The 18,491-nt window shown below is 41.7% G+C and overlaps 1 protein-coding gene across 1 annotated transcript in view; it reads right to left on the bottom strand.

Moving 5' to 3' along the window:
• ANKFY1 (ankyrin repeat and FYVE domain containing 1) overlaps positions 1–18,491 on the bottom strand; it is a 75,047-nt gene that overhangs the window by 37,361 nt on the left and 19,195 nt on the right. Inside the window, exons 2-4 of the mRNA XM_066363411.1 lie at positions 15,518–15,710; positions 10,131–10,249; positions 3,909–4,044 (exon numbers count right to left, since the gene is read on the bottom strand). Coding sequence (XP_066219508.1) covers positions 3,909–4,044; positions 10,131–10,249; positions 15,518–15,710 — 448 coding nt within the window. The remainder of the gene's footprint in view (positions 1–3,908; positions 4,045–10,130; positions 10,250–15,517; positions 15,711–18,491) is intronic.

Genomic DNA, 18,491 nt, shown 5'->3' with positions numbered 1-18,491 from the left:
GAGTGGGTGGTGGGGGAAGAAAGGAGGAGCATGAGAAAGACCTGGGAAGAATGAGGAACAAACTTTCAAAACTTCACAAATAAGACCTTAGGCTACAGGCAAGATTAACCTTGGAGTCATTTCTCATACAGCAGTAAATGCAGGAGCCTAATTTATTCCAAGACCTATACTTAAATGCTTTGTTTTTAGTAACACAGCTGCCTCATATAAACAAGCATCTCTCCCAGGGCACTTTTAAATCAAATTGTTACCACAGCTAAATAAATTACTATAATAATGAGTAATAATGTTCATTTTTGAGCCTCCTCTCTCTGCCTCTGAACCACCAGCTTCTGCAAACTCCTACCATACCACAGCAATGTTTAAGGAAGTCGTTCTGACCTTGGCTATGAAATCAAGAGAATTCCAGGAGAAAAGTCCTCTTTTCAGATACATATGAGATTTTTACAATGACAAATACCTGTGGTCTTATCATCCTAGTGTCCTAACATATGTCATAATCTCAGGAAGTATGAGGTTATACTTTTGTAGAGCACTTTACAAAGCACATTGACAGACAATGCTTCGAGTCTGAAAGTCCCATTCTCCTCCTTTCTACTGCAAATGACATTGCTCCAAGATGGTCAGCTATGTTTCATTAGGACACGTGTTCTATTACAACTGGCAGACAGTTCATTTTCACTAAACTCTGGGATCCCCACAGTGTCATTCACTATTTGGATAGGCTGCAAATAGTAAATGACATGATTTAGATTCTCAGTTCACATCTCTTTAAAAAGTATCAGACAGGGTTGCTTTTCTGAAGGGATTTTGTTATTAATATGTTCTTAATTTTAGAGTACAAAAAAGACACATGCATAAAAACAATAAACCTAATTTTTAAAATACAAAATCAGACATTAATTTATGTCCCACAAAAACCTGTTAGTTCCTGGCCCTGGCCGGTTGGCTTAGCGGTAGAGCATCGGCCTGGCATGCAGGGGACCAGGGTTCGATTCCCGGCCAGGGCACATAGGAGAAGCGCCCATTTGCTTCTCCATCCCCCCCTCCTTCCTCTCTATCTCTCTCTTCCCCTCCCGTAGCCAAGGCTCCGTTGGAGCAAGGATGGCCCGGGCACTGGGGATGGCTCCTTGGCCTCTGCCCCAGGCGCTAGAGTGGCTCTGGTCTCGGCAGAACGACGCCCCGGAGGGGCAGAGCATCGCCCCCTGGTGGGCAGAGCATCACCCCTGGTGGGCGTGCCGGGTGGATCCCGGTTGGGCACGTGCGGGAGTCTGTCTGACTGTCTCTCCCCGTTTCCAGCTTCAGAAAATAAAAAATAATAATAAAAACAAACAAAAAAAAAACACCTGTTAGTTCTAGTATCAATCTCATGTGTATAAATCACACACACACACACACACACACACACACACAAAATAAATTAATAAAAAGATAAACACCTGTGGTTGAATTAGATTACTTGGTTTTCATCCTTATATCATTCTACATTTACCAAATACCACAATGCACTGAACATGTATTTTATAAACAGGAAAAAATTTGTTTTAACAGTCAATTTTTAGCATACACTATTGGTTTCTTTTTTTAAAATTTATTATTATTATTATTTTGACAGGGACTGAGAGAATCAGCAAGGGGGACAGATAGGGACAGACAGACAGGAAGGGAGAGAGATGAAAAGCATCAATTCTTTGCTGTGGCATCTTAGTTGTTCATTGATTGCTTTCTCATATGTCTCATATGTGCCTTGATGGGGCGGGGGGGGGGGGGCTACAGCAGACTGAGTGACCCTTTGCTTAAGCCAGAGACCTTGGGCTCAAGCAAGCAACCTCTGGGATCAAGCCAGCGACCATGGGGTCATGTCTATTATCCCATGCTCAAGCCAGCAGACTCTGCACTCAACCGAATGAGCCTATACTCAAGCTGGTGATCTCGGGGTTTTGAACCTGGGTCCTATGCATCCCAGTCTGACGCTCTATCCACTGCGCCACCGCCTGGTCAGGCTGGTTCCTTTTTTAAAAAAAGTGTATTTTCCTGGTAATACTTACCAAAAAAACCCCACAAAACTTCCTTTCCATCAAATTGGTGACCGCATTCCCAAACTATCAAGATCCTTACCCTTACAAAAATGAGCAACATCTACTTCATATTTAACTGCACACATTTCTGTCAGAGCCCTTGCACTGTCTCAAATATATAATTTCTCCTGCAGACAATTTAGAGCACTCTGTGACCTTTTAAAAAGCCAACATTTAATCCACTCCTGGGTCTCCACCACTCCAGCTCTTAACAAAGCCCTGACATGCCTAACCAGGCAGTGGCACAGTAGAGCATCAGACTGGGATACAAAGGACCCATGTTCGAAACTCCGAGGTCACCGGCTTGAGCGCAGGCTCACCCAGCTTAAGCCCAAGGTTGCTGGCCTGAGCAAGGGGTCACTCACTCTGCTGTAGCCCCCAGGTTAAGGCACATATAAGAAGCAATCAATGAACAACTAAGGTACTGCAATGAAGAATTGATGTTTCTCATCTCTCCCTTCCTGTCTGTCTGTCCCTATCTGTCCCTCACTCTGCTTCTCTCTTTCATGACAGACGACTTAATGCCCCACATCCAACAATACAAAATTGAGCCTGATAATGTTGATAGTTATAAAGCCTAATCAGTCAATAAACAAACATTTTAATTAAAGAATCCATTACACAGATTACAATTATCTAAACTACTCCAACCCATGGCATTTTTATCAAAGCAATTTAATTTATAAGCAAGCTTGACAAGGTCAATGGGAGAAAGCTCAGGAAATCTGGAAAAAAAAAAAAGATATAAATCTGATTTAATCTAATTAAAATCACTCTCACTTCACTCTCAGATGGTGTAAAAACTCACATAAACAAGCAAACGAAACAATTAAGTGTAAGGCCCTGACAGTCAAGTCAGTTTTATTAGTCTAATGCTGTTTGTGCTTACAAATCTTAGACTTGTTTGGGCTTTTTCTTAGTTATTGAATTTAGGAATTCAAATCCAACCAAGCCCACATCAATCCTAGACAGGAGTAACCTGTGTACTGACTCATGTGGGGCATAATGGACCATCCCATGGGAAACGGCCTGGTGAAAACAGAGCAAGCAGTACGACCTCTCTGGGCTCTGTAAGTGTAACACAACAACAGGCAGACTGCCTCTTGATGGCTGAAACTATCCCTTCACCCACTCAGGAGAAAAGTCATTTCTTCACATACCAAGGGGAATACAAAAGATCACAAAATGATGTAAAAAGATCCTCTCATCAACCAAGGTGACTACCAAGGGCCATACCTCCAACAGAAACTAAAGGGCATTTTGCCTGATATTTGATGAATGTTTTGTTTTCTGTGGTTTTAAAAGGCCAACTTGGGAGAACAATAACTTTAAAAATGCAATACAAAAAACATAGCAGGCTGTCTCTTTGGGAACCTCAAAAGCAGAAATGAAGTAAGATCTCAGAAACTTACTGAGCCATACTCTCAGGTATTAATATGTTTCCAGCAAAGAGAGTATGACCAAGGACTTCATTCAAGTAGATGGATCAGGAAGCAGAATTAAATGTCAAAGGAAAAGGGATAGGAAGGAAAGCTGAGGGTTAGGACATTGGATTCTATTACTTCACATTCAAGTTTATCAAGTCACACCATTATGTAATCTCAGGTAATAAACCAGTGAAAGAAAAAATACTGAAAAGCTTTAGCAAAGTTTAGCTTACATGGTAACACAAAACAAGGGAGATAAAATTCTCTCCCCCCTATAGCCTTTAAAAGAACGCCTTGCAAAAGTTATTTACATTAGTAGGAGAAGCTGTTTTCCCAGAGCTTGGCATAATTAAAGCTCAGCCACCACCATCTGAGGTGCTTGACTATATCTGCTGTGACTTGCCTCTCCCTAAGGAGCTGTAGCTGAAAGCGATTAGCTAGTTTCATCAACTCAGTGAGGAACACATCATCTTCTCTGAACTCCAGCTCATCTGTATAGATCCAGCGAAGCATTGTCATCGTCACCTCAGGGTTAGCATCTGGTCAAAGAAAAAAAGTGGAGAAACTAAAAACACAGCACTTATGACACCTAAGCCTTCTTGAGGACCCCTAAAATTTGAGGCTAGTAATACAGTATATTCTGGTACATCCAACTCAAAAGAAATATCACACAGCGATTAAAAATGGTGATTAAGCATTCTGGGCAGCATCAGACTCTAGAAAAGTGTTAAAAGTTTTAAAAGAGGTGGTAGATGAGGGAAATGAACCTATTAAAGATGTTAAGTAAAAAAAAAAAAACTGGGGGAAAATATTTTTAACATATGACAGTTTACATTCTAATAAAAAGACCCTCGCCTGACCAGGCAGTGGCGCAGTGGATGGAGCGTCGGACTGGGACGCGGAGGACCCCGGTTTGAGGCCCGATGTTGCCAGTTTGAGTGTGGGCTCATCTGGTTTGAGCAGGGGGTCACTCGGTCTGCTGTGGCCCCCTGGTCAGGGCACATGTGAGAGGGCAATCACTGAGAAACTAAGGTGCCGCAGCAAGAAGTTGATGCTTCTCATCTCTCTCCCTTCCACTCTGTTACTCTCTCTGTCTCTGTCATAAAATAAATAAATAAATTAAAAGAAAAATAATCTCCCTCCCTTAAAAAAAAAAAAAAAAAAAAGACCTTACCAAAAAATAAGAAGATAGACATCCAAGGAAAAAAGAGGTAATAGATGTAATAGGTAATTCACAGAGACAAATAAAAATGACCAATAAATCTGAACAATAACTAAATAAAATTTAAACTAGAATACATTTTGTTTCTCAGACTAGCAAAGATTCTTAAAAGTTCATAACCTTCTACAAAGCAATTATATATGTAGAACAACCTAAGAAAATAACTGAGAAAATATAAAGAAACATATGTACTAAGATAGTCAACACAGTATTGTTTTGTTTTTATTTATTTTTAGCACATGTGTGCACACATGTATGTGTGCATGCACGGAGAAAGAGAGAGAGATAAAAAAAGAGAGAGATGAGAAGCATCAATTCCTCATTGTGGCACCTTAGCCGTTCATTGATAGCTTTCTCATATGTGCCTTGACTGGGGGGCTCCAGGCAAGCCAATGACCCCTTGCTCAGGCCAGCAACTGTTGGGCTCAAGCCAGTGACCATGGGGGTCATGTCTATGATCCCATGCTCAAGCCGGCAACTCTGCACTCAAGCCGAATAAACCCACACTCAAGCCAGTGACCTCAGGGTTTTGAACCTGGGTCCTCAGTGTCCCAGGCCAATGTTCTATCCACTGCACCCCTGCCTGGTCAGGCTGTTTTTATTTTATTTTATTAATGTTCACTTTATTGATTTTTAGAGAGAAGAAGAAAGAGAGCAGAAGAGAGACAAAAACACCTGTTCCTATATGTGCCCTGATAGGAATCAAACCACAACCTCTGCACTTTGATATGATGCTCTAGTCTAACCAACTGAAATCCAGCCAGGGCCTATTATATTTTAAATACTTGGTATAAAATGCCTGTTGTATTGCCTGACCTGTGGTGGTGCAATGAATAAAGCATTGACCTGGAATGCTGAAGTTGCTGGTTTGAAACGCTGAGCTTTCCCAGTCTAGACACATACGAGAAACAACTACTATAGTACTAGTTGATGCTTCCTGCTCCCCTCCTCCCCATTCTCTCTCTCTCTTCTCTCTATAAAAATCAATAAATAAAATATATTTTTTAATTGCCTGTTGTATCTTCAACATGTGCTAAAATTCTTTAATAATTAACAAAATTAAAGTTGTGCTAGTTATGAATTTTAAGAACTATCAATTACATAACATCAAAAGAAAATGTGCAGCCCTAGCTGGTGGCTTGGTGGATAGAGTGTCAGCCAGGTATATGGACGTCCAGGGTTCAATTCCCAATCAGGGCACACAGGAGAAGCAACCATCTGCTTCTCCCCCACTCCCTCTCCTCTCCCTCTTCCCCTCCCACAGCCAGTGGCTCAAGTGGTTCAAGAGTGGCTCCAGGTGCTGAGCATAGCTCGGTACTTGAGCATCAGCCCTAAGAGGGGTTGTTAGGAGGATCCCAGTTGGGGCGTATGTGGGAGTCTATCTCTGCCTCCCCTCTTCTCACTGAATAAAAAAAACAGAAACAAAAAAAACAAACAACAACAAAAACCTCATGCAATTTTATTTGTTACAGGGACTGTCAATATTTCATTTTTCCCACTCTTAGTCATTTTGGTTGTATTCAGTATTTCACAATCACACATAAAACTATGCTGTCTGAATTATTTATGACAGAATCCATCTGACAAAAAAAAAACTATAGCTCTGCTGTCTAACTGCTTTCTAAAACTGTCATACCCCTTTACACTATGACTGGCAATGTGTAAGAGTACAAATTTCATAAGCCCAACTACTGGGATCATTAATTTTTGATAATGTAGGTATCAAAAGATGCTAACTTATTCTAAACTTTTTTCTTTAACAAAGATGAATATTTTCTTAACTTTTTATATCTCTTCTAATCTTTGTAAACACTCTGTTCATGTAATCAAGAGCCTACCATGCATATCCATCTTAAGCGAGACAGAGAGAGAGAGACAAGAAGCATCAACTTGTAGTTGTGTCACTTGAGCTGTTCACTGACTGCTTCTCATATGTGCCTTAACGGGCAGGGAAGGGCTCCAGCCAAGGCAGCGACTTTGGGCTTCAAGCAAGCTACCTTTGGGCTCAAGCCAGAACCATGGGATGAGACTGATCCCACACTCAAGCTGGTGACTCCACATGCCAGGCTCAAGCTGGTGAGCCCACGCTCAGGCCAGGAAGCTCGGGGTTTTGAACCTGGGACCTCAGCATCCCAGGTCAACACTCTATCTGCTGTGCCACCACCAGTCAGGCATCTATCATGCGTTTTGTGAAGAATACCTTATAATCTAATGATTTTTAATGTTATCCATAGTTACATATGGGGTCAAAGATATACGGCTTCAAATGCCTTTTTTAATTAGTGAGAGAGTGAGAGATAGACCACGAGAGAGATGAGAGGCATCAACTCATAGTTGCAGCACATTAGTTGTTCATTAATTGCTTTCTCACATGTGCCTTGACGGGCGTGGGTGGGTAGGGGGGCTTCAGCTGAGCCAGTGACCCCTTGCTCAAGCCAACGACCTTTGGGCTCAAGCTGGTGAGCCCACACTCAAACCAGATGAACCTGTGCTCAAGCTGACGACCTCGGGCTTTGGAACCTGGATCCTCAGCATCCCAGGCTGATGCTCTAGCCACTGTGCCACTGCCTGGTCAGGCTGGCTTCAGATGATTTTTTTTTTTAGTGAGGGGAGCGGAACCAGAGAGACTCCCACATGCACCCCAACTGAAAGCCATCAGGCAAGCCCACTAAGGGGCAATGCTCTGCCTATTGGGCTGTTGCTCCATTGCTCAGCAAATGAGCCATTTTTATTTATTTTTAGCACCTGAAGTGGAAGCCACAGAGCCATCCTCAGTGCCTGAGGCCCCTAGAACCAATTCTGCAGGAGAGGAAGACAGAGAAAGAGAGAGATAGAAGGGGGGAGGAAGGGGAGGAAGGTAAAAGCAGATGGTCGCTTCCCCTGTGTTTCCTAACCAAGAATCGAACCTGGGACATCCACATGCCAGGCTGAAGTTCCACCATTGAGCCAACTGGCCAGGGCTTCAAAAAACTTTTAAAATTGAAAAGCATTTTAAAATGGATAGAGCATCAGCCCAGTGTACAGACATCCAGGTTCAACCCCTGGTCAGGGCACAAATGAGAAGCGACCGTCTACTTCTCTTCCTCTCCCTCTCCTTCTCACTCTCTTCCCCTCTAGCAGCCAGTGGCTTGATTGGTTTGAGCATTGGTCCCAGGTGCTAAGGATAGCTTGGTTGATTTGAGTGTCAGCCCCAGACAGGGGCTGCAGGGTGGATCCCAGTCAGGCTGCATGTGGGAGTCTATTTCACTATCTCACCTCCTCTCACTTTAGATAGATAGATAGATAGATAGATAGATAGATAGATAGATAGATAGATAGATAGATAGATAGATAGACGAATGAATGAATAAAATAAAATCGAAAAGCTCTGCTCAACCTGGCCTGTGGTGGCACAGTGGATAAACCGCTGACCTGGAATGCTGAGGTTGCCAGTTTGAAAGCCTGGGTTTGCCCCATCAAGGCACATCCACATGCTTCTCACTCCCTTTCTGTTTCTATAACCCCAGCCTCTCTAGAAATCATTCAATCAATAAAATCTTGAAAGGAAAAAAGAAAAGCTCTGCTCAGAGAGTTCAATCACATACACTGGTGTCATTCTGGTAAAGATTATTTGCTAAGATGTTTTCGTTATAGAAATGAATGCAGATGCACATTTATATGCATGTTTGTACATGTGTATGCTGATAATTCTGAATTAGGGACCTCAGGTTAAACCCTAGAAATGATCATATAGCAACCTCTAGTGCAGGGGTCCCCAAACATTTTACACAGGGGGCTAGTTCACTGTCCCTCAGACCGTTGGAGGGCCAGACTATAAAAAAACTATGAAAAAATCCCTATGCACACTGCACATATCTTATTTTAAAGTAAAAAAACAAAACGGGAACGAATACAATATTTAAAATAAAGAACAAGTAAATTTAAATCAACAGACTGACCAGTATTTCAATGGGAACTATGGGCCTGCTTTTGGCTAATGAGATGGTGGTGCCCCTTCCGGAAGTGCGGTGGGGCCGGATAAATGGCCTCAGGGGGCCACATGTGGCCCACGGGCCGTAGTTTGGGGACCCCTGCTCTAGTGAGTTCACTCCCAGTGGAGAAGCATTACACATTTACCCTAAATCCTTGTTATAAATACCTACTTAACATTTGCAACACTGCTCAGGTATTAGTCACCTCTGACACCTTACTTATCCACCCAAGTTAAGTGTCCTCTGCACCTTAGATACAAAGCAATTATATTACCAAATACATAGTCCTATTCTGAAATGATTCTTTTTAAGTGAGAGGAGGGGGGATAGACAGACTCCCGCATGCACCTGGACCAAGATCCACCTGGCAACCCCATCTGGGGCCAATGCTTGAATCAACCGAGCTATCCTCAGTAGTGCTTCAGGCCAAAGCTCAAACAAATCCACTGGCTGTGAGAGGGGAAGTCAGAGAGAAGGGGGAGAGAGAAAGAAGAGAAATAGACGGTCGCTTCTCATGTGTACCCTGACTGGGGATCTAATCCAGGACATCTGCATACAGGGCCCACACTCTATCCACTGAGCCATCCGGCTAAGGACGAAAGAAAATTTTTTTCTACACATGCTCCCATACTTATGGCATACTATTATATGAAAAGAGTTTCTGGACAGAAATTTATATTTTATACAGGGGGTCCTTGGGTTATGACACAGTTCCGTTCTTACGACAGTGCCATAGCTGGAATTTTGGTGTAGGTCGAAACACACCCTCACCTAACAGAAAAGGAACACTTGTGCTTTTAACAGTCCAAAATGGCATATGTAAGCATACTGGGGGATGCCAACTCCCTCAGTGACAGGCCGCGTTACTGCGTATTCTTCAGCCAAACGAGTTTGACTGCATAGTCTGTAAGTACAACATTAACGGCATAAGCTGAAACATGTCCCGAAATTTTTTATTTCTTTATTTATTTTAGAGAGGAGGAGAGAGAGAGTGAGAATGGGACAGGAGCAGGAAGCACCAACTCCTCTATGTGCCTTGACTGAGCAAGCCCAGGGTTTTGAACGTGCGACCTCAGCATTCTAGGTTGATGCTTTATTCACTGTGCCACCATAGGTCAAGCTACATACACATCTCAATTTTTTAAAGTTTTTATAGGAGTGAGAGTCGTAAACTCAAAACATAGTATGTCGAGACTGTCATAACCTGAGGAACCCCTGTAAATTATAAAAATATTGTAATATTAAAATATTTATTATTAGCCAGGTAGTAAACAGAGGTATTTACAAAGTATAACCTACTGATGCACTAATTATTTAATTGTTCATGGTCACCACTGACTGATACAAAAAGTATTTTACTTTCACACCTTAACCTTCTGCCAAGACTTCTTGTGCTGGCAGTTTTGGGTCCCCAGTCAGTCAAGAGGCTCACCTGACAGGTCCAGCTCTGTGGTGGAAGACAAATTGGTCAGACTCCAGCTGTCACTGCGGGCTGCCAGGACAAACTTGTGAGCATTGATGTGCCTGTCCCCAACCTTTATCTTCAGATCACTGATGAAGAAATATATTCACAAATATAAAAAGAAAAATGTCATAACCATGCATAGTTGGAATTCAAAGCTGATAAAGAATAAGCATTAACTGATCAATATGTATCTGCAAAGAGAAAAAAAATCACAGCAAATTTATTTCTCTATGCTAGCACTGAGTTCTGATGTGTCCTAGTTATAATATATTGCTAGACATATTTTCTATTTCTTTTAACTTTTTTTATTTTTTTATTTTTTTAAGACTATTCATTTTATAGAGGAGAGAGAAAGAGAGAGAAGGGGTGAGGAGCAGGAAGCATCAACTCCCATATGTGCCTTGACCAGGCAAGCCCAGGGTTTCTTTTTTATTCTTTGTTTTTTTTGTATTTTTTCCGAAGTTGGAAACAGGGAAGCAGTCAGACAGACTCCCGCATGCACCCAACTGGGATCCACTCAGCATGCCCACCATAGGGTGTCACTCCACTCATCTGGGGCGTCGCTCTGTTGCAACCAGAGCCATTCTAGCGCCTGAGGCAGAGGCCATAGAGACATCCTCAGCGCCCGGGCAAACTTTGCTCCAATGGAGCCTTGGCTGCGGGAGGGGAAGAAAGAGACAGAGAGGAAGGAGAGGGGGAGGGGTAGAGAAGCAGATGGGCGCTTCTCCTGTGTGCCCTGGCCGGGAATCAAACCCGGGACTCCTGCACGCCAGGCCGATGCTCTACCACTGAGCCAACCGGCCAGGGCCAAGCCCAGGGATTCAAATCGGCGACCTCAGTGTTGCAGGTCAACACTTTATCCACTGCACCACCACAGGTCAGGCATGTTTTCTATTTCTAACTTCTAGCTTTAGTTCACACAGGATGCTCTGCTTTCAAAGACATCTTCTAATGAGATTCTTATAGTGGTGAACCCACAAGTTAAATAGAATGATTAACATTCATATAAAAAGTGGAAAAGGTTTTATGCAGACTAAATCAAGATAAATCATTGGGGGAGAAAGATAGGAATCTTAAAGACTGTGATGACAGCTCTGAGAGGATGGTGCTGCTGTGCTCATACTATATTAATGCTCAAGCACAGTAAGACACAAAAACTATGAATAAATTAGCTTTGATAAAACAAATACACGAAACCCAACAGCTAGACTCCTATTCTTACAAGAAACAGTCAGACCTATTATTACCCATCTTTTTCTCAATTATTTATAAAGAAATGAGGTGAGAGAAATCTTTTTTTTGAATATGTTTCCATGTAGTTATTTATGTTTAACTCCGAAATGTCAAATGTTAAGGGAAGAAAGCATCTAGGCAGTTAACAAAAAACCTAAGAATAACCTACTGAGCTGACAAATATGTGCCATATGGCTATGCTGGCAACAATCCAAAGTCATTAATTATCAATCTGCTTATATTTATGTTTTTCTTAATTTTCATACTCCCCTTTAAAATAATTGTTAGGTTGGAAAGCCTTTAGAAACCAAATATACAAAAACTATTACATGTAAAAAAAATAAAAAGAAACTATATTAATTAACTCATCCACTTAAAAGGAGACCCAACCAAAATACTGTTTCTATATGCTTGATGCAGACACATTTTACCCTACAAAAGCACTGTGTAGAACATACTTTGTAAAAGTATCAATAGTTCTAGTTCTATTAAAGACCAACCAACAACTAATTATGTTAGATCAGAAGAGTAATAGGTTACTTATTAGTTGAAGTAATTACAAACTAATAACACAGTAGAACATTATTAATTGATAAAAAAGAAATGGAATTAATATTCTATTTGAAACAGCATAAAATTCTATCTCAAATCATATCCTATAATAAAGTTTTAAAATTTTAATGAAAACAGAAACCTGGCTATTACAAAGTACAAATAATTTTTAAAAAATATTTTGTTTATTCATTTTAGAGAGGAGAGACAGAGAGAGAGAGAGAGAGAGAGAGAGAGAGAAGGGGGGAGGAGCAAGAAGCATCAACTCCCATATGTGCCTTGACCAGGCAAGCCCAGGCTTTCAAACCAGCGACCTCAGCATTCCAGGTTGACACTTTATCCATTGCGCCACCATAGGTCAGGCCTACAAAGCACAAATAATTTTTAAACTCTGAATTTATTTATCAAGTATTGAATTCTAATAACTTAAATGAATATTTATTGTATATATATTTCAGCCACAAGTCTGAATTTAAGCCACAAAATTATAAATATAAATGTTTCTATAAAATTCCTACCACTACTCATAAATAATAGGTCAAAATTTTTTCTCTTTTATAGAATGTCATAACAAAAGGAAATAAAAAATATTTCATGAATAATTTCTAAAATAATTTTTTTGGGTATTTTTCTGAAGTGAGAAGTGGGGAGGCAGGGAGACAGACTTCTGCATGCGCCCAACCAGGATCCACCCAGCAAGACCACTAGGGGGCGATGCTCTGTCCATCCGGGGCATTGCTCCGTTACAACCAGAGCCATTCTAGCACCTGAGGCAGAGGCCATGGAGCCATCCTCAGTGCCCGTGCCAACTTTGCCCCAATGGAGCCTTGGCTGCAGGAGGGGAAGAGAGAGATGGAGACAAATGAGAGGGGTAGGAGGGAGAAACAGATGGACGCTTCTCCTGTGTGCCCTGGCCGGGAACTGAACCTAGGACATCCACATGCCGGGCTGACGCCAACCAGTCAGGGCCTTCTAACAATAATTTTTTTAAGTACTATTCAAAAATGGAAAATTGAACAAGTAAAGTCTATGTGGGTTTTATGTAGAAACAATGAGGAGGCTAGTAATTTTTAAAATTTCATTCTAATTATGAAAGCATATTTTTCCTTTTAAAATACAGGTACTAGCCTAACTGGTGGTGGCACAGTGGAATGCTGAGGTCCCAGGTTCGAAATCCTGAGGTTGCCGGCTTGAGTGCAGGCTGATCTGGCTTGGGCAACAGCTCACTAGCTTGATGTGGGATCATCAACATGATCGCAAGGTCACGGGCTTGAGCCCAACGTCACACTGGCTTGAGCAAGGGGTCACTGGCTCAGCTTGAGCCGCTGGTCAAGGTACATACAAGAAGCAATAATGAGCCTGACCTGTTGGTGGCGCAGTGGATAAAGCATCGACCTGGAACACTGAGATTGCCAGTTCGAAACCCTGCTCTTCTCTGGTCAAGGCACATGGGAGTTGATGCTTCCTGCTCTTCTCCCTTTCTCTCTTTCTCTCTCTCTCTCTCTCTCTCTCTCTCTCTCTCTCTCTCTCCTCTCTTCTCCTCTCTAAAATGAATAAACAAATAAATTTTTTTTAAAAGTTAAAAAAAAAAGCAATCAATGAGCAACTAAAGTGATACAACTATGAGTTGATGCTTCTCATCTCCCTCTCTCTCTTTCAAAAAAAACAAACAAAAAAACAAACGGATACTAGGATGTTGTTACTGGAGAGGAAGAAAAAATATGGACTAGAGTTTCTTAACAAACATTTTAATAGGAAAAATTCTATGCTTGGTTGTAAAAGGATAAATGTAGTAAGTAACTACACATAACCATCATTTTTAACTATCTTATGGAACAAAAAGCCTTCTCCTGAACTTAAGAAAAAATGAATGTACAAATTTCTTTACACAATTCTAAATTAAAAATTGTTAATACCAACACACATAATACTATTTAAATTCTTCAACAAAATGCATGTTTTTGGGAAAAAGTATTTTTTTCTATATTGGTAAAAGAGCACCTGCTTCAGAAACTGATTTTCCAATTTCAGTTACTCCATCGTCACTCCTTTCTCAAAGGTCCGGTCCCCACCTCATATTCAACTGTAAATAACACAGGTGTTCAACCTTCTTTAGATAAAGGACAGGTGAAGAGAGACCTACTGGAACCATGAGATCATACTAGGTAAAAAGAAGCCAGAAAGAGAAACTGTCCAGTCTCATTCCCATGATCTCCTATAAGGACTACAGTACAATAAATGCGATTGATCAATATGTAATCGAAGAAGTAATAGGAATTCTAATGGAGAAGAGCCTTGAAGAGTGGGAGAAACATGTCTGTAATAGAAGTATGTCAGGTTACCTTGTCAGGGTGAGTAAAAATAAAGATTTTACTTGTCCAGAGGAAAAAGCAGGAAAACATCATTTCTGGTTTGGACTATTTACATTGCTGCTGCTTTCCAGCTCTCTTCTTTTTATAATTTCACCTATATAATGTTACCAGGTTAATCTTCCTAAAACACCACTTTGATTATGATAGTCCTACAACTCAAATATACCATTCCATACTTCTAGAAGATCAAACCCAAATTCCTCATCTTGGCATTTCAATGTAATCACCCTACCTTTTCCCTCTCCCAGTGCCCCCCCCAAAATGGACATGTACTCTAAAATGGCCCCCTTGCCATCCTCTAAATCCTCTGCATGTTCCCATGTCTGAGCCTATTCTTAGCCACTCCCTCTACTAGTAACATCACTGTCATTTCTTTTTTTTTTTTTAATTTTTTTTTAATTTATTCATTTTAGAGAGGAGAGGGAGAGATGGAGAAAGAGAGAGAGAGGACAGAGAGAGAAAAGGGGGGGGAGGAGCTGGAAGCATCAATTCCCATATGTGCCTTGACCAGGCAAGCCCAGGGTTTCGAACCGGCGACCTCAGCATTTCCAGGACGACGCTTTATCCACTGCGCCACCACAGGTCAGGCTCACTGTCATTTCTATTAAATCCTACCCAGCCTTTAACATTTACTTCCAAATTTACTTACTAACAACTGAGTATTTACTATCTATATATCAGATACTGTTCTAAGTGCTTAAAACATATATTTATCAATTTAATTCTCACATCAACCTTAAGATGAGTATTATAGCTCCATTTTATAGATTAGGAACCTAAGACATGTCATATAACTCTAGGTCACATGAAGAGTAAATGGCCAGCTGAGCTTCTAACACAGGCTGTGTGGTTCAAGAATCCACCTTCAACCATCATGCTATACTGCCCACTAGCCTCCTTCTGTGACCATTCCAAAGGAGAGTGACCTATCCCCTTTGAATCCCTGGACATGTAAGCTAATTCCTGTTTGCATTAAACATATTATCACCATGACTCCCTGGCTCTGTGCCCAAGATAAGTAGGAAACAGACAAAATCTTGCCTCAAGGAACTTACATTCTAGAAACTACAAGTCTGCTAAGATCCTCATCAGAGAGAAATAAACTTGGGAAGAAAGTCAACAAGAGAAGTTGCAATGTGGCCTGGGAATAAAGCTACAGGGCTGACTGCCCCAAACTGGCTGTGTCCAGGAACTCACCTGTACTGCTCCTGCTCATAGAGGTCAGCCACGATCGTCAGCAGGCGGCTGATGAAGGACTCACTGCTGTTTTCCTTGTTTGCTTGTGCGGCCAAAAGAGTGCATCTCTTCTCTGTCTCTGCCAATTTTTTCTGCAGCTTGACATACTCTTGTCGGAGAAGCATCAAGTGCTTCTCCAACTTGGCCACCTCCTCTGTAAGGGAAACAAAGAATCAAAATTGACCATGGCAGGTGTAAAGCAGACAGCATTCACTAATCCCTAATCCCAGATAGGATGGCTACCAAAATGACTAGTCACATGATGTTTCTACTTCTTAATGATACTCCTACAGGATCAAGAATGGTTCATTCAGGGTGCCACTGGGTTGCTGGGCCAAAAAGACCATCATGGTCTAAGAGTTTCTCGGTTTCCCTAGAAGATCAATATTCAAAATATGACAATGAACAAACACAGATAAAATGCTATCACGTACCTGCCTTGCAAATCCTTTACCATAAAGTTAGAAGTCTCAAGGAAAGATTATTAAAATCACCTAGGAGGCTTTTTGAAACCACTAGTAACAATAACTGATTTTCACATGTCACATGCTGTTCTAAAAGCTTTCTGTGAATTCTCCCGTGCAAGCTTCATGGCAACCCCATGAGGTAGGTCCTATTACTAACCAGACTTTACAGACGAGGACACTGGGGCACAGAGGGATTAAGTAAACTCACAAGCTGCTGGGTGGGGGGAAGGGGAGAGCCTAGGCATCCTCACTCCAGGACCTGTGATTTATGAACCACTACCCCACACTATCCAATACTTGCTCTCCTTCAGGAGAGGATCAGGGCAGTCAACAATGGTTCAGATGAAAGTAAGGTGTGCTGGGATAGATTTAAAAGGTTGAGAAACACTATATTTGATTCATAAAATTCAACAAATATTTCCCAAGTGTCTACAAGGTAGGTGCCAGACACTGTACAATGGTAAGCAAAATCAGACATATATTTCCTAAAAACTTAGTTACTGGGGAAAGTAAACTTTCACATAATAACAATTGTAAAAATCAAATGCAAAACTACAACTCTAATAAGTACGAGAAAGAAAGAACAACACTATAGACGCTTATGATAAAGAAATTAACTTAGGACATCGGGGAAGACTTCCCTAAGGAAATAACAGTCAAGAAATTTCTCCTTTATCTGGGCTCTAGAGTCTTGGTGGGGGAATAATGCAAATTAGTACCTCCATAAATCAAGGTCTAACTATGGAACCACAGTGCTGCTATGGTCATTCTATAGGCCTCAGTTTCTTTCCCCATCTACTTCCCACCACAGATACATTTCAAATCTTGCCACCATCCTCAAGCCCCTCTCCCACCCAATCTGCCTCATTCTGAGCCAACGCCTTGAGAAAACTAGGCTGCTACCAACAACTTCAACGGCACCAGCAACTACTCCCACCTACTCCATGCTTTCTCAGAGAAGGCATCTCTCTCCCGTCCAAGTTTAATCCTCCACCTATGCTCTAAGCCCATCACCCTCCTCTGGTCCTTTCCTTCATTATCAACCATCCCTTCTCTAGCAACTTGAATCTCTTTCAACTGACTCCTCATCAGCACACAAACCTGTTCAAGTCTAAACAAAACCTTCCTTGCACCCACAACTGACAACGTCTGCCTTTCTATTATTTCTCTACCCACTACTCCCATCATTTTCTCCTTCTGACCACACCACTCCCTTAAAACTACTCTCACCAATGACTTTCCTTTTTTTCTTTTTTAAGTGAGACAGACAGACAGACAGACAGGAAGGTAGAGAGCGATGAGAAGCATCAGTTCCTAGTTGCATCACCTTAGTTGTTCATTGATTGCTTTCTCTTATGTGCCTTGATGGGGGAGGGGGGGTTACAGCAGACCGAGTGACCCCTTGCTCAAGCCAGAGACCTTCGGTTCAAACCAGTGACCATGGGTTCATGTCTATAATCCCATGCTCAAGCCAGCAACCTTGGGGTTTCAAACCTAGGTCCTCAGCACCCCAGGCCGACGCTCTATCCACTGCACCACTGCCTGGTCAGGCTCACCAATGACTTTCTATGTAATTGCCAAACCCAAAAGACACATTTGCCAGTGGTTCTCCTCCTGGACCTCTACAACACAGCATATGGGGTTGCTGTCCATCCTTTTTTTCTTTTATTCTTTCAGCAATGACAGGCCACCCTCTTTCCCATTCTGGCTCAGTCTCTGTCACATGCTTTCCTATATACCTCCCAACGTTTGACCTCTGATATTCCTCAGGTTCTATCCTTGGCCCTCTTCTAAAATGTCTGTTCTCTTGTGCCTGACCTGTGGTGGCGCAGTGGATAAGGTGTCAACCTGGAAAGCTGAGGTCCTGGTTCGAAACCCTGGGCTCGCCCGGTTATGACACATATGAAAGTTGATACTTCCTGCTCCTCCCCTCCCACTTCTCTCTTTCTCTCTAAAATGAATATAACTAACCAACTAACTAAATAAATAAATAAATAAAATGTCTGTTCTCTCAAAGCAGCTGCCCCAGGTCTTGGGTCTGTGGTTGAGACCACAATCTAGGTGCCAATGATGCCTAGATCCATCTCTCTAGTACAGAGTTCTCTTCTTAGATTCACCTATGTATCTGTCCAACAGACAATTCTCTCTAGTGGCCCACAGGCACTTCAAATTCATTATGCCCAAACAAAATGTCAAGCAAATTTGCTCTTCCCTTGTACAGTCCCTACACTAATAAATGACACCACCATCTAGCCTAGTTACCTGAAGGTGAAACATGAGAATAATCTTAGATGTCTCCTCCTAACTCATATGGCACCCTCGTGTTTCCTCCCAATTACCACTCTCTTGGCATTCTTCCAAAGAGAACCATTTATCACACTTCTGACATCACAGACTTCATTTTGCCAAAAATGATAGCAATTTTTAAACAAAATTTGGTGTTACAGTTTTTCACCACACTTAGATAT

Source organism: Saccopteryx leptura, chromosome 2 (genome assembly GCF_036850995.1).
Source record: "Saccopteryx leptura isolate mSacLep1 chromosome 2, mSacLep1_pri_phased_curated, whole genome shotgun sequence".
NCBI classification, from domain to species: Eukaryota; Metazoa; Chordata; class Mammalia; order Chiroptera; family Emballonuridae; genus Saccopteryx; species Saccopteryx leptura.
The sequence above is the reverse complement of the archived record's forward strand: the minus strand, read 5'-3'. Positions and strand labels throughout refer to the sequence as shown.